Source organism: Aquarana catesbeiana, linkage group LG07 (genome assembly GCF_042186555.1).
Source record: "Aquarana catesbeiana isolate 2022-GZ linkage group LG07, ASM4218655v1, whole genome shotgun sequence".
Lineage (NCBI taxonomy): Eukaryota > Metazoa > Chordata > Amphibia > Anura > Ranidae > Aquarana > Aquarana catesbeiana.
In genome coordinates, this window is record NC_133330.1 from 10,174,686 (window position 1) to 10,190,340 (window position 15,655).

The 15,655-nt window shown below is 44.3% G+C and overlaps 1 protein-coding gene across 1 annotated transcript; it reads left to right on the top strand.

The window, feature by feature from the left end:
* Window positions 1-9,665: 9,665 nt before the first annotated feature.
* Window positions 9,666-14,129, top strand: LOC141102503 (galectin-1-like). Its single transcript, XM_073591439.1, has 4 exons — window positions 9,666-9,677; window positions 10,704-10,783; window positions 11,712-11,883; window positions 13,935-14,129. The coding sequence occupies exons 1-4, from the start codon at window positions 9,666-9,668 to the stop codon at window positions 14,076-14,078; spliced, it is 408 nt and encodes a 135-aa protein (XP_073447540.1). The 3' UTR covers window positions 14,079-14,129.
* The last annotated feature ends 1,526 nt before the right edge of the window (window positions 14,130-15,655 follow it).

The following is a 15,655-nucleotide window of genomic DNA, read 5'->3' on the forward strand; positions in this document are numbered from 1 at the left end:
CTCCACTCTCGGTGTCCGGGCTGGCTCCAGTCAATCCCCACAGGCACATCCATATAGAATAAAAATGAATCCCATCGCGTAATTCCGTAAAATGTAAAGGCTTTATTAAATATACAAAAAACGAGCCAACAATATCCCGCTGCCTAGTTGGCAGTCAGACTGAGTAGGAGAAAACAGCGCGGTGCAGCGTGCGTTCCACCGCTCGTTCCACACCCGGAAGCAAAGCAATAGGACAAGACGTATGCGTATCACCTGGCCACGCCTTACGCGTTTCGTCATCCAGACGTCATCTGAGGCGCGGCCATCTTGGTACTCCATACGTCTTATATATGCGATGGAGGCGCCCGGAGGCCAATCATGGTGGAAAACCCGCCCCTCAGCCATGATGGAATAAATCCAAAGAGCCATCTAGTGGGTGAAAAGAAGACTAACTGTGTTCAATTGTGTACGGCGTCTCCATCATAAAGCAGAAAAAAGAGAGAAGAAGGGGACACTAAAAGCATACAAGCATTTCTAAGGCCCTGGTACATCAGTAAATTAACAGAAACATATCAAAGCCAGGGTAATCTATAAACCTGCAGAAAATGTATATTTATAATTAAAATAGTAAAAAATATAAAATATAGAAAATGACATATAAAATATAAAAAGTTTTTGGATTATACAAACTAAACAGTAATGCCAAGGCACACATTAAGGGGAAAAAAAGGACCTGAGTCCCGAGGTAGAAATTCTATTACCCCATACAAATCAATACAACCAATAGCCTACAAAATAAAAGGAATATATAATAAAAATATATATACTATAATAAATATATACTATAAAATATATATATACTATAAAAAATGGGCCTTAAGCAAAACTGTCCAATATATCCTCATAGGCATTACCCTCTGTGTATACTATAGTGTTAAAAAGAAACTTCTAAAATAGAAAGGGATATACTTAAAAAAGTGCTGCAGAATCTAAATTATTAAAATGAATGTGTACAGAAAGGAAGGATGCATAGGCTGGAAAGTAATTGCCATCAGTATGTTACCTACAAATATAAACCTCTAACTTCCTAAAGGGGACCTACAGTTAGAAATTAGATAGGAAACAGTTCAGGTCTATTTCCACATTGAGTCCTCTAGGGACCAAGCAATCAAGGCGATGTATCCATCTGGTTTCATTCTGGGAAATTAGTTTTTAATTATAAATATACATTTTCTGCAGGTTTATAGATTACCCTGGCTTTGATATGTTTCTGTTAATTTACTGATGTACCAGGGCCTTAGAAATGCTTGTATGCTTTTAGTGTCCCCTTCTTCTCTCTTTTTTCTGCTTTATGATGGAGGCGCCGTACACAATTGAACACAGTTAGTCTTCTTTTCACCCACTAGATGGCTCTTTGGATTTATTCCATCATGGCTGAGGGGCGGGTTTTCCACCATGATTGGCCTCCGGGCGCCTCCATCGCATATATAAGACGTATGGAGTACCAAGATGGCCGCGCCTCAGATGACGTCTGGATGACGAAACGCGTAAGGCGTGGCCAGGTGATACGCATACGTCTTGTCCTATTGCTTTGCTTCCGGGTGTGGAACGAGCGGTGGAGCGCACGCTGCACCGCGCTGTTTTCTCCTACTCAGTCTGACTGCCAACTAGGCAGCGGGATATTGTTGGTTCGTTTTTTGTATATTTAATAAAGCCTTTACATTTTACGGAATTACGCGATGGGATTCATTTTTATTCTATATGGATGTGCCTGTGGGGATTGACTGGAGCCAGCCCGGACACCGAGAGTGGAGATTCGAACAGGAGCCTTTACCAGGGACCATAGCTGCGGGATACAGCTGACAGGCCTGATACCCCTGCAGGGGTGTCCCCTTTCGGTGAGTGAGGGCACATTGGGGGGCGTTTGGAAGACAGGAGGATTTCACGTCACTAAGATCAATGCTAGATGATTTAAAAAGACTCACGATTTGCACTTTATGAAGAACTTTACACTACAAGCCTTTTTATTTACATTTTATTTTATTAATATTCTTTGGGACATTTTGTGGACTCAAGATTTATGATGAATTTTTAATTCCCTTATGTGCATTTGTGATTATAGATTTCATATTTTATTTATGCACTATTGGTGTTTTTTGGTTTATGCACTATTGATGTTCATTATGATCAGTACATGGTTTTAAGGATTTCCTGATAGTTTGTTTGGGGATTCATTTCACTTTTTTGATTCACCTAGACTTTGATCTATTTTGGTTTACTAAGGAGTGAATACATGCTGCATTTTTCATGGGGGCAGGTGTTGCACACACTTTAGCCATTCTCACTTAATTTGTTTTTATTCCATACATTGTTATTTATGCTCGGTTTGTTTCACAGTTCACTTGATATACCACACCAGTTTTTTTGATTTCAGTGGAACAGCGCCAATCACCCCTGTTTTTGACTCTATTAAACTTTTATTGTTTGACATTAAGCATTATTAAAATCACTGCTCCCGAAAAAACTGCCGTTTTTAAAACTTTTTTTTGCATTGATCCATGTCCCCTGGGACAGGACCCAGGTCCCCAAACACTTTTTATGACAATACCATGCATATAAGCCTTTAAAATTAGCACTTTTGATTTCTCCCATAGACTTTTAAAGGCTGTTCCGTGGCTTTCGAATTTGCCGCAAACACCCCAAATTGTTCGCTGTTCGGCGAACTGGCAAACTGACGAACAGCCGATGTTCGATTCAAACTCAAAGCTCATCCCTACTTATCAGCCATCACCTGTAATATGACAACTGACAATCCTGTGACTTCCCAGCTATGCTCTCCATCTACCAGTCCTCCATCCCTCCATCAGTCTGATCGGCAGACCTCTTTCCTTCTATCCACCCCATGGAGGTTGGCTGAATTTCCAGGACTTCTGGTGCATCAGAGGATGGTGACTAGGGATGAGCCGAACACCCCCCTGTTCGGTTCGCACCAGAACATGCGAACAGGAAAAAAATTCGTTCGAACACGCGAACACCGTTAAAGTCTATGGGACACGAACATGAATAATCAAAAGTGCTAATTTTAAAGGCTAATATGCAAGTTATTGTCAATAAAAGTGTTTGGGGACCCGGGTCCTGCCCCAGGGGACATGGATCAATGCAAAAAAAAGTTTTAAAAACGGCCGTTTTTTCAGGAGCAGTGATTTTAATAATGCTTAAAGTCAAACAATAAAAGTGTAATATCCCTTTAAATTTCATACCTGGGGGGTGTCTATAGTATGCCTGTAAAGGGGCGCATGTTTCCTGTGTTTAGAACAGTCTGACAGCAAAATGACATTTTGAAGGAAAAAACACATTTAAAACTACCGCGGCTATTGCATTGCCGACAATACACATAGAAGTTCATTGATAAAAACGGCATGGGAATTCCCCACAGGGAAACCCCGAACCAAAATTAAAAAAAAAAAATGATGTGGGAGTCCCCCTAAATTCCATACAAGGCCCTTCAGGTCTGGTATGGATATTAAGGGGAACCCCAGCCAAAATTAAAAAAAAAAATTGACGTGGGGTTCCCCCTAAATTCCATACCAGACCCTCCAGGTCTGGTATGGATTTTAAGGGGAACCCCGCGCCAAAAAAAAAAAAAAAAAAACGGCGTGGGGTCCCCCTAAAAATCCATACCAGACCCTTATCCGAGCACGCAACCTGGCAGGCCGCAGGAAAAGAGGGGGGGGACGAGAGTGCGCCCCCCCCCCCTCCTGAACCGTACCAGGCCACATGCCCTCAACATTGGGAGGGTGCTTTGGGGTAGCCCCCCAAAACACCTTGTCCCCATGTTGATGAGGACAAGGGCCTCATCCTCACAACCGTGGCCGGTGGTTGTGGGGGTCTGCGGGCGGGGGGCTTATCGGAATCTGGAAGCCCCCTTTAACAAGCCCCCTTTAACAAGACGGGACTTCCCTGTGACGTCACCGGGAATGCCACAGGGAAGTCCCGTCATGTCACCGTGCGTCAGAGGGGGGCGGGGTCACCGGGTGGCCCCGCCCCCCGTTATTTAAGAACCGTCAGACGAAGAGACGCCGTCACACAGCGGGAGCCTCCCTCCATGCCACAGCATGGCTGCGGAGCGGCCCGGAGAAGACATGAAGAAGAGAAGAAGAAGAAGAAGATGAAGAAGAAGATGAAGAAGAAGATGAAGAAGAGAAGAAGATGAAGAGAAGAGCGGGAGCCTCCCCTCATGCCATGGGTGCGGAGCGGCCTGAGGAGAAGAAGATAGAAGACGCCGCGGAGAAGATGCTGGACGAGAACGCCGGAGGAAGAACCAGAAGAGCCAGAAGAACCAGAAGAAGAAGAAGATGAAGGAAGAAAGAAGAAGCATTTAAATAAAGGAATTGTCAAAAACTGTCTCTTGTCATTTTTAACATTTTTGACAGTTTTTTAGTGAAATGGTAGGGGTAAGTACCCCCTTACCATTTCACACAGGGGGGGGGGCCGGGATCTGGGGGTCCCCTTGTTAAAGGGGGCTTCCAGATTCCGATAAGCCCCCCGCCCGCAGACCCCCACAACCACCGGCCACGGTTGTGAGGATGAGGCCCTTGTCCTCATCAACATGGGGACAAGGTGTTTTGGGGGGCTACCCCAAAGCACCCTCCCAATGTTGAGGGCATGTGGCCTGGTACGGTTCAGGAGGGGGGGGGGCCGCACTCTCGTCCCCCCCTCTTTTCCTGCGGCCTGCCAGGTTGCGTGCTCGGATAAGGGTCTGGTATGGATTTTTAGGGGGACCCCACGCCGTTTTTTTTTTTTTTTTTGGCGCGGGGTTCCCCTTAAAATCCATACCAGACCTGAAGGGTCTGGTATGGAATTTAGGGGGAACCCCACGTCAATTTTTTTTTTAAATTTTGGCTGGGGTTCCCCTTAATATCCATACCAGACCTGAAGGGCCTTGTATGGAATTTAGGGGGACCCCCACATCATTTTTTTTTTTTTTATTTTGGTTCGGGGTTCCCCTGTGGGGAATTCCCATGCCGTTTTTATCAATGAACTTCTATGTGTATTGTCGGCAATGCAATAGCCGCGGGTAGTTTTAAATGAGTTTTTTCCTTCCAAATGTCATTTTGCTGTCAGACTGTTCTAAACACGGGAAACATGCGCCCCTTTACAGGCATACTATAGACACCCCCCAGGTACGAAATTTAAAGGGATATTACACTTTTATTGTTTGACTTTAAGCATTAATAAAATCACTGCTCCTGAAAAAACGTCCGTTTTTAAAACTTTTTTTTGCATTGATCCATGTCCCCTGGGGCAGGACCCAGGTCCCCAAACACTTTTTATGACAATAACTTGCATATAAGCCTTTAAAATTAGCACTTTTGATTTCTCCCATAGACTTTTAAAGGGTGTTCCGCGGCATTCGAATTTGCCGCGAACACCCCAAATTGTTCGCTGTTCGGTGAACTTGCGAACAGCCAATGTTCGAGTAGAACATGAGTTCGACTCGAACTCGAAGCTCATCCCTAATGGTGACACCTTATGGAAGTGATGGGAACAAAATGTCCAGTGCCAAAATCAGAAGAATTATTAACATCTGTACACCTGGCTATGAGAGGTGTGGGACAAATTATTCTCTTTGCCTGTCAGTGGTCAGAATGTTATGGCTGATTGGTGTGTATATAGATAACTATATAACTGACCTCCCTCTATGTACCATGACTACCCATGTACTTCTATGTACAATTTCCAGCCTCCATCTACTGTATTTATAAGGGGGACTATGATTGGTCAAGTGTTGGCGCCAAACTGTGCAAGTCCCCACCCTGCTTCTTCTTGGATAGGACAGCCACCGACCACCAGAATAGAAAATAAAAGAATAGAATAGAACAAAATAGAATAGAAAAGAATAGAATAGAATAAGATAGAAAAAATATAACCATCTTCTGATATAACCATCTTCTAAAATTAGAATTTTGCATAGTATACATTTGAATTTGAATAGAATGGATTAGAATAAAATAGAAAAGGAAAGAATGGAATATATGAGGATAAAAAAAGAATAGAATGTAAACAAAACAGTAAAATAGAATAAAATAGAAAGAATGATTTGTCAGGTGTTGGCGCCAAAAGTCCCCACCCTGCTTCTTCTTGGATAGGACAGCCTGTAGTTGGATTACCACCATCAGAATAGAAAATAAATAGACCAAAAGAAAGCTCCATTTGTGGAAAAAAAGGGCATCAATTTTTTTTGGGTACAGCGTCGCACGACCGCGCAATTGTCAGCTAAAGCGATGCAGTGCCGTATCGCAAAAAATGCTCTGGTCAGGAAGGGGGGTAAATCCTTTCCGGAGCTGAAGTGGTTAAGATGCACATCCAAGAGTCTTTTAAAAAAATATCCATCCTCCCCGCAGCCACCACCAATTGTGGAAGAGAGCTCCACATCCTTATTGCCCTGACAGTGAAGAACCCCCTGCGCAGTTCAAGGTTAAACCGCTTCTCCTCCAATCTCATTGTGTGTCCTCATACACTCCCTGGGACTAAATCGTTTTTTCCTATGCCGGAATCCCCATTGAGATATTTGTAGATCCCTATCATATCTCCTCTCAAGCGTCCCTTCTCCAGAAAGAATACATTTAGTGCTTGTAGTCCAGTGGCGGCTGGTGGTTTTTTATGGGGGGGCAGCAAACAATTCCCCCCGTTGGTCAGTCGGTCAGAGGCACCCCCCCTACCCTGGCACTTATCCTGTTGGTTGCAGGCGGGCGGGCCCCTTTGGGTGGCAGGCAGCGTCTGGGTTGCGGGCTCCTACGTGCGGCGGAGATTGGGCTTATCTATTCCGTCCTCTATATCATTTATGAATAAATTGAATAGAATTGTTTCCAAGACAGAACCCTGGAGGACCCCACTCACCACTCCAGACCAGTCTGAGTCCACGTTGTTCATCACCACCCTTTGGACACATCCCAGTAACCAGTTTTTTTACCCAAACCCAGACCTTCTGGTCCACGCCTGCGGATCTCAGTTTGGAACATTTGCCTTTAGGCTGGGTTCACACTAGCCCCCCCGGCACCCGCATCATTGGATTTGATTGACAGCAGCGGGAGCTAATGGCTGCGCTGCTATCAATCTATCCAATCAAGAGCCGATAACCCCGGGCAGAGATACAGCGCATCCCTGCCGGGTCACGTTCCAGGGCTCAGGTAAGTAAAATGGGAGGGGGGGTCACTGCCAGGTGTTTTTTCACTTTAATGCATAGGATGCATTAAGGTGAAAAAACACAAAGGTTTACAACCCCTTTAAGTTGATATGTCTAAAAAAAGAGCATAATAATAGTGAACTTAAAGTTACATAAATCAAACATCAGCATATGTAAGAACCTTGTGCCCAGTGGCGACTGGTGTTTATTTGGGGGGAACAATCAACCCCCCCATGAGTGGCACCCACCCCCTGCTGTTTGCCGGTCGGTCCGGCACTTACCCCATTGGCGGTGGCGGGTGGCAGGCAGCGTGGTTCAGCGGCTCCATGTCCTCTCCTCCATGGCAGCTTCCAGCTCCTCCCCTCCTCCTCCTAGGCATCCAATAAGATCGCCTGTCCTTTCGGCCAATCGGGTGACCGATTTCAAAACCGGCTTCCTGATTGGCGGGGAGGAGAACCAGTGTTACAACAGCGAATATTCATTCGCTGTTGTAACACACCTGGGTTAGACCCAAAACAGCATTGTGTATAGTGATAGCATCCTAGGGGGACGGCATCATACCATGGATTATATGGAGCGGCCAGTTCTGATGGCGGGACGGAGTTCAGGGAGTGTGTAAGACTACACTAACTAGCACTAAACAGGAGGGGAGAACACAGGGAGATAGCAAATCACATAGGTAAGTATGTTGTAGTGGCCCTAAACTACCACTAGATGTCAGCATACAACAGAACAGTAACCTGATACAGTTTAGTACAAGAGAAAAAATACATAGAGGTGAGACAGAAGAAAAAACACAACACTACATGATATCAGCAAATATCATTTATTTCAATCGGCCCACATAATGCATGTAAATGTGCAAAAATCCAGCATGTCCCGTGTTCTACGCTGCAGCACATAAACATGAAGAAGTCACATGGGGATGAAGGGGGATTCATGTTCATGTAGTGGAATGTATCTTCCTGCAGGACGAGTGTGACCGGCCATGAGGAGAGTTCTGGTGGTGAAGGAGTTAAGGGATAAAACATATCAGGAGAGACTGCAGGGACTTCATATGTACAGTCTGGAGGAAAGAAGGGAAAGGATGGACATGACCAGAACCTTTAGGCCGGGTTCACACTAGTGAGAATTGGATGAGGGATCCCCCCTCCAACTCGTTCCGCATCCAACTCGCAATAGCAGGAGATTTCTCTCTATGGAGAAGTTTCACATATCTCCGCAGCGGATCTGGTGCGTTTTGCAGAAAAATTATGTGCGTCTTTTGGTCAGTTTCATCCCAAAATTCAGGCTGAAATCGGTGAACGGGGACACACCGGACCACCCATGAGCCTCAAATACATCAAGAGGGTGAATAAGGATCTGGAGGGCGGGTTTTTCAATATGAAGCCAAGATGAAGAACACGGGACATGACCTCCAACTAACTGGAGGAAAGTTCCAAACTCATCTTAGAAAGGAATATTTTACTGAAATTTAAAAAATGGAGCACTTGGTCTTTATTCTGCTGTCACTTATTTTTGTTTTTATGTTTCTTTTGTGTCTCATGTGATGTCATGTGTCTCATGTGATGTCATGCGTATCATGTGATGTCATGTGTCTCATATGATGTCATGCGTATCATGTGATGTCATGTGTCTCATATGATGTCATGTGTCTCATATGATGTCATGTGTCTCATATGATGTCATGTGTCTCATGTGAGGTCATGAGTCTCATGTGATGTCATGTGTCTCATGTGATGTCATGTGTCTCATATGATGTCATGTGTCTCATATGATGTCATGTGTCTCCTATGATATCATGTGTCTCATATGATGTCATGCGTCTCATGTGATGTCATGCGTCTCATGTGATGTCATGAGTATCATATGATGTCATGTGTCTCATGTGATGTCATGTGTCTCATGTCATGAGTATCATATGATGTCATGTGTCTCATGTGATGTCATGTGTATCAGTATAGTGTTGCTGGTGGGGATGTAGTGGTTGGTATCGGGGTGTGAGGTGGGGGGCAGGGAATGGAAATTGTTACTTTGGGGTCGGATTACTAATACTGGAGAGTAGAGAATGTGGTGCAGCTCTGCATAGAAACCAATCAGCTTCCAGGATTTTTTTTGGCAAAGCTTAATTGAAGAAGCTGAAGTGAGAAGCTGATTGGCTCCCATGCACAGCTGCACCAGATTTTGCACTCTCCAGTTTTAGTAAATCTCCCCCTTTGTGTTGTAGAAATGACTTTGAGGATAGTCATCTTTTGCCCCCTTGCTGTTTGTGGTGAGTGGTGACATCCCAGCAGAGTGACGATGGACGCCCCATGCTCAGTCACACCGGATCCACATTTCATTCATTCTCTGTAATGAGCGCTTCTGGAACAATTCTCAGTCCAGGGAGCACTGGGCGGGGTGACTCCTCCCTCCTGACTGGCTCCGCCCTCAGCAGACCTCCTATATATGAAGAGGTAGAAGTGCAGCTGATCACAAGTTTGTCTGATAAGGAAGCAGAATGGCAGATAATGTGAGTATGAGCACCGATGGAAGCTGCAAATGGGTTGTGTGGGCTGGAGACAGTGGTGGGTGTAGTGCTGCATGGTGTGGGAAGGTTGGGTTGCAAAGTATATATAGTGGTGGGTGTAGGGTTGATGGGTAAGGACATGGGTTGATGTGGGGTTGTTGGGTGTGGTGCTGTTGGTTGATGCATTTGGGCTGTCATGTAAATAGTGCTGTTGGGGATGGTAGGTGGAAGGAATAGTGTTTGAGTGTGATGTGAGTATGAGCACCGATGGAAGCTGCAAAAACCTGAGAAAATGGGTTATGTGGGAAGTGGTGGATGTAAGATTCCTGGTGGTGGTGTGGTCATAGGTTGATGGGTGTAGGTCAGGATTTTAGTTCTTTTCCTTCCACTTATTTGCATTATTTAGGGTGTGATGAATGTATTTTGATATACTGGGATGGCTCAGACACTCCTGTGACTAATTATTTCCATGGCCCCCCCCATCTTTTTATATGTGATTATATTAAACATTTGCTGTGTGGGGTTTTTTTTATTTTTTATTTTTTTATTTAAATCTAATGGTCCTAGTCTGAGATGTGACATGTCCAGTCCCTCTGGGTTACTCCATTGTGGCAGATCATTACCTCTCTCCATGCAGGATGGAAGGTGGGGGTGGGGAAGGGGGGATACTCCAGACTAACATGCTGACCAGAATTCAATTCATACTGTACACACCAAGTACGTAATGATTACTAAACATGAATGCTGGGCAGGCCTTGTGCTGGTCAGTAATTGGCACCGTCTGGCTGTCTGTAGATAGGACTATAACTTGTATAAAGGTCTCACCAGCCGGCATACATGACATGAACATTATAAGAGAAAATGTATATATTGTCAGTCATTGATCTGTCATTAGAAGACATTTGTTATCTGCTGTCGTCTCAGCTCCCTCCCCCACACAAAGGGTCTGACTGTGACCCACAAATCCCAAATTGATCCTAAGTACAGTAACTGTAAAATGTATAATTATCCCCCTTGTCTATTATACAGGGTGTTGTCTTGTGTAACTTCAGCCTCAAACCCGGTCACTCCATAGAGGTGAAGGGCTTCATTCCGGAGGACTGTAAACAGTAAGTCCCGGGTGTTTCCTTGGATACTTATTGTATTATACAGAGAGCAGATGTATTGTATAATATTTTGCCAAAAGTAGAAGTGTGCTCTGTATACAATACATCCTACTGACCCCTCACTGGTAATTTGTGGTCCCTCAAATGCTGTACCTGACATCAGATTGTTTTGCTCAGCGCAATTTTCAGCTTTTTTTTTTTTTTTTTTTTTTTTTTGTCTTTTTTTCCTTCTACATTGTGACAAAATGTCATCTTGGATAAAATTTTTGTTTGACTTATTAGCTGTCTTCTGAATTCTGACAAACATTCTGTCTTTCTCTCCTCTTGGACACAAACCTGTATAGCTGCAGGCACTGTGGAGAAATGAAGCCTCAAATTTATGGTAGAAATCACTACATCACTATCACATACCTAGTTAGAGGTCAAAATGGCAGCAGGGAGTGAAAGGGCACAAAGTAGTAGTGACTTCTCAGCTCCTCCATCTCCCAGCAGTGACTGACCAGCTCAACCCGGCTTTAACTTTTAGTTCAGCTCCCCCTCCTAGTAGTGACTCCTTAGCCAGGATTAGTTTTTCCACAGTGGCTGCAACTACAAATCTCCATTGAAGGATTGTATTAAGCTTTATCTTACCACTTGTTTAGAATATGTAAATAACTGTCCATATGGCTACAGGTTCACTTTGGGTATCTTTTTTAGTATGGAGACATGGTTTTTCCAGGACCCCGTTTTTGTTTAGAAGTGTTTTTTCAAGCAACCTGTTAGTGTTAAGTCTCATAATTAGCTAATCCAATTTATATTTAACTTGCTATTCTGAATTGTCATTAAAAGTTGCAGACGTGCCTCTGTAACCCATGGGAGGACCACTGGTGAAGGACTCGGTACTATATCCAACAAGGTCAGCTGAGCAGAACAATGTGTTTGTCTTTTCTAGGTTTGCCATAAACTTGGGAACAGGTGATAAGAATTATGTGCTACACTTTAACCCTCGCTTTGATGCCCCTGATGTTAAGAAGACCATAATCTTGAACTCGATGGTGGACAATGTCTGGGGAGCCGAGGAGAAGGAAAGCTTCTTCCCCTTCCAGGAGGGGTCAGACACCACGGTAAGTCTATGCTGGGAGGGGCAGGACAAATGTTGGATGGGGCAATGTGGTATCGCTGTTCATATTGGACACAGAATATCCATCTCAGACTAATGCAGTAGGCGACCAATGATGGCTTGGGTCAGGGGTATTTACACTTTGCTATGATTGTCCATTTAACCACTGGGCACTTAAACCCCCTTCCTAACCAGACCAGTTTTCAGCTTTCAGTGCTCTCTCACATTTTGAATGACAATTACTCATAAAACACTGTACCCATATGAACTTTTTTTTTTCACAAAGTTGTCCCTCTTATACAAGATTTCTAACACATAACATGTACATACCAAAAATGACACCCCAAAATAGATTCTCCTACTCCTGAGTACGACAATACCACATGTGTAAGACTTCAACAGCCTGGCCACATACAGAGGCCAAGCATGGCCGGATATTGCGGGGTATGGATGTGACTGCAATTGTCACAGAGCAGTGCTGTGGGCACTACAGATCCAGCCCACAGTGCTGCTGCCATCCAATCCCTCTCCTCTCACACTGTACTGATCGGTAGAGGGGAACCGACGACATGACGCCGGTTTGTTTACATGTGATCGCTCTGTCATTTGACAGAGATCACATGGTCAGCGGCCATTTACCGTGATGCGCTGGGGGTCACAGATGTTATCAGTTGCGCGTCCCAGGGGGCGAGAGCAGAATTCTGGGAGGACGTCACTGTACGCCCTCCTAGAGTTATCCAACCGCCCTGCAGCCGTCATTCGGCCAGTTGGTAACTGGTTAAGCTCATCTTCTGAAGGATAAGAGCCTCCCACATAGAGGGGTGTGTGTGTGTGTGTGTGTGTGTGTCCTCCTAGCAAATGGTTGCTGTTGGTCAGATCACTTCTTCTCAGAAGTCTCGGTGTGTTGGGTATGTTTGGGATAATTATAGGAAGAAGAGGGAATGGGGATCAGGAAATGGAGCATGGCACTATAAAGTCCCCTGTTAAGGCTCCATCTTGGGAGTATTAGAAAGCTGGCTGGCAACTGAAGCTCATCAGCATCATGCTACAACTGTTATGAAGGGACCAATGTGTGTGCTGGAGAGGAATACAGGGGAATACATGGGGTGGGGGGGGTAAAGGCAATGGATATTACTGATGGTGATTACTCTCATCTCTGGTGCAGAATTCTTTAGAAGTAACCAGGCTTGATTCTATATGTGGTCGCATCTGAAATGACTGACCCAGAATCTTTTTTTTTTTTTTTTTTTTTTTACCCCAAGTCATTCATAGTAGATGGGACACCTGTCAAGGACTCGTATAAATTGGAGCTGTGGCAGATGAGGCTCTTATCAGGACAGACATCTACTGGGGGGGGCCCTGGAAGGGGGAGATGGGTTTAAGTGTAGAAGAATGATATGCTTTGCAGAGATGGTTAGTTCATGGTGGTCTGCAGATAATTTAAACTCCTGAGAATAACAACCGAGAAGCATAATATTCCCATTATTATGCACACATCAAATTCTAAGCTCAGCCCCCCTTAACATTAAGCCCTGCCCCCTAGGATTCACTGAAATGCCAGCATCTCAGTGCTCAGCTGTGGCACTGTTCTCTCCTTCAGCATGTTTAGCTGGCATGGCATCCAGTAGCCTTTCTCAACCTTTTTGCTACAGAGAAACCCTTTACATCTTCAGGTAAAACCATTCATGTGTTGGGGGGGCGGGTATAAGCAGGCACTGTCAAATAGTGAGGGTAACCGGCCACAACTCAATGAAACCCTGGGTGATGATGGCTGGCATACCTGGACTCCAGCTATTGACCTCTTGAGGGCCCCAGTCATTATTCTGACAGATACACCGTCCTCTGAGACCCTGTCACTAGTACATTGAAGTGGTTTTTTGTTTCCTTCTGCCACACAAATGCTTAAGATGAGCTATGTGCATTTATTGTCTTGTGGAAAGATATTTGTTGAAATGAACAGTATGGTGGTAAAGTCCTTGTGTCTCTGGCCATCACTCATTGACCTTTTATAGTCCAGCAAGCTGACCCTGTGCCATCTCCTCCCTTTTCTTACAGATTTGCTTCCAGTTTGAGGAAGACAAGATCATCATACAATTACCTACCGGAAATCCTCTCTCCTTTCCAGTCCGCTTTCCCATAGAGGAGATCTCATACATGGCCATGAAAGACTTCCAGCTCAAGTCCATCATTCTAAAATGAAGAATCTCTCATGTCCATATCCAGGATCTGTGAAATGGTCATAGTGAACAATGAAGTGAATTATTTAATTCTTGTAGATCTACATTGTGCTTTGCTTACAGTGGTTCATGTATTAGAAATTTCATCCACATTTCAAATAAAATTCAATGAGCTCTATTGTGTCTAAATTTTTAGCACAAAAAAAAAAAAAAAAAAAAAAAACTGACTTTGGATTGGTTTATGTATTTGATAGCGAGTCACTGCTGGGTGAATAGCACACATCCTTAACCCTAAGGGGGGGAAAAGAAAGGCGGGGGGTGGAAATGCATCAAAAATATGCAGGCTGGAAAGTCTGAACTGGCCCTGAATTCTTGGATTTTTAGTAAAGTGGTAAACTTTCTGCTCTTCAACCTTTTTTTTTTTTTTTTTTTTTTTTTTTTTTTTTTTTTTTTTTTTTCCCCTCCAGATTGTATGGTGTATGCAGCTTTAATCCTAAACTTTTCAACAGTAACCATTACATGCTGGAAAAAATACAATTTAACAAGGGCCAATTGTGTAAATTTGCATACAAAAAAAGAGCAGCTGCAGTGGTAGGTAGGGATGAGCTTCGAGTTCGACTTGAACATCAGCTGTTCGCAAGTTTGCCGAACAGCGAACAATTTGGGGTGTTCGTGGCAAATTCGAATGCCGCGGAACACCCTTTAAAAGTCTATGGGAGAAATCAAAAGTGCTCATTTTAAAGGCTTACATGCATGGTATTGTCATACAAAGTGTTTGGGGACCTGGGTCCTGCCCCAGGGGACAAGGATCAATGCAAAAAAAAGTTTTAAAAATGGCCGTTTTTTTTCAGGAGCAATGATTTTAATAATGCTTAAAGTGAAACAATAGTGTAATATCCCTTTAAATTTCATAGCTGGGGGTGTCTATAGAATGCCTGTAAAGGGGCGCATGTTTCCTGTGTTTAGAACAGTCTGACAGCAAAATGACATTTCAAAGGGAAAAAAGTTATTTAAAACTACTTGCGGCTATTGCATTGCCGGTCCGACAATACACATAAGTTCATTGATAAAAATGGCATGGGAATTCCCCACAGGGGAACCCCGAACCAAAATTAAAAAAAAAAAAAAAAAGACGTGGGGTCCCCCTAAATTCCATACCAGGCCCTTCAGGTCTGGATTTTAAGGGGAACCCCATGCCAAAAAAAACAAAGGCGTGGGGTCCCCTCAAAAATCCATACCAGACCCTTATCTGAGCACGCAACCTGGCAGGCCGCAGGAAAAGAGGGGGGGACGAGAGAGCACCCCCCCCCCTCCTGAACCGTACCAGGCCACATGCCCTCAACATTGGGAGGGTGCTTTGGGGTAGCCCCCCAAAACACCTTGTCCCCATGTTGATGAGGACAAGGGCCTCATCCCCGCAACCCTGGCCGGTGATTGTGGGGGTCTGCGGGGGGCTTATCGGAATCTGGAAGCTCCCTTTAACAAGGGGATCCCGGCCCCCCATGTGAAATGGTAAGGGTTTTGTACCCCTACTATGTCACTAAAAAACTGTTAAAAATGACAGACAGTTTTTGACAATTACTTAAATGCTGCTTTCTT

Excerpts from the sequence above, each read along its gene's own strand:
- LOC141102503 (XM_073591439.1), top strand. Across the intron at positions 10,784-11,711 it reads ATTCCGGAGGACTGTAAACA|GTTTGCCATAAACTTGGGAA; the intron begins GTAAGTCCCGGG and ends TGTCTTTTCTAG. Across the intron at positions 11,884-13,934 it reads AGGAGGGGTCAGACACCACG|ATTTGCTTCCAGTTTGAGGA; the intron begins GTAAGTCTATGC and ends CTTTTCTTACAG.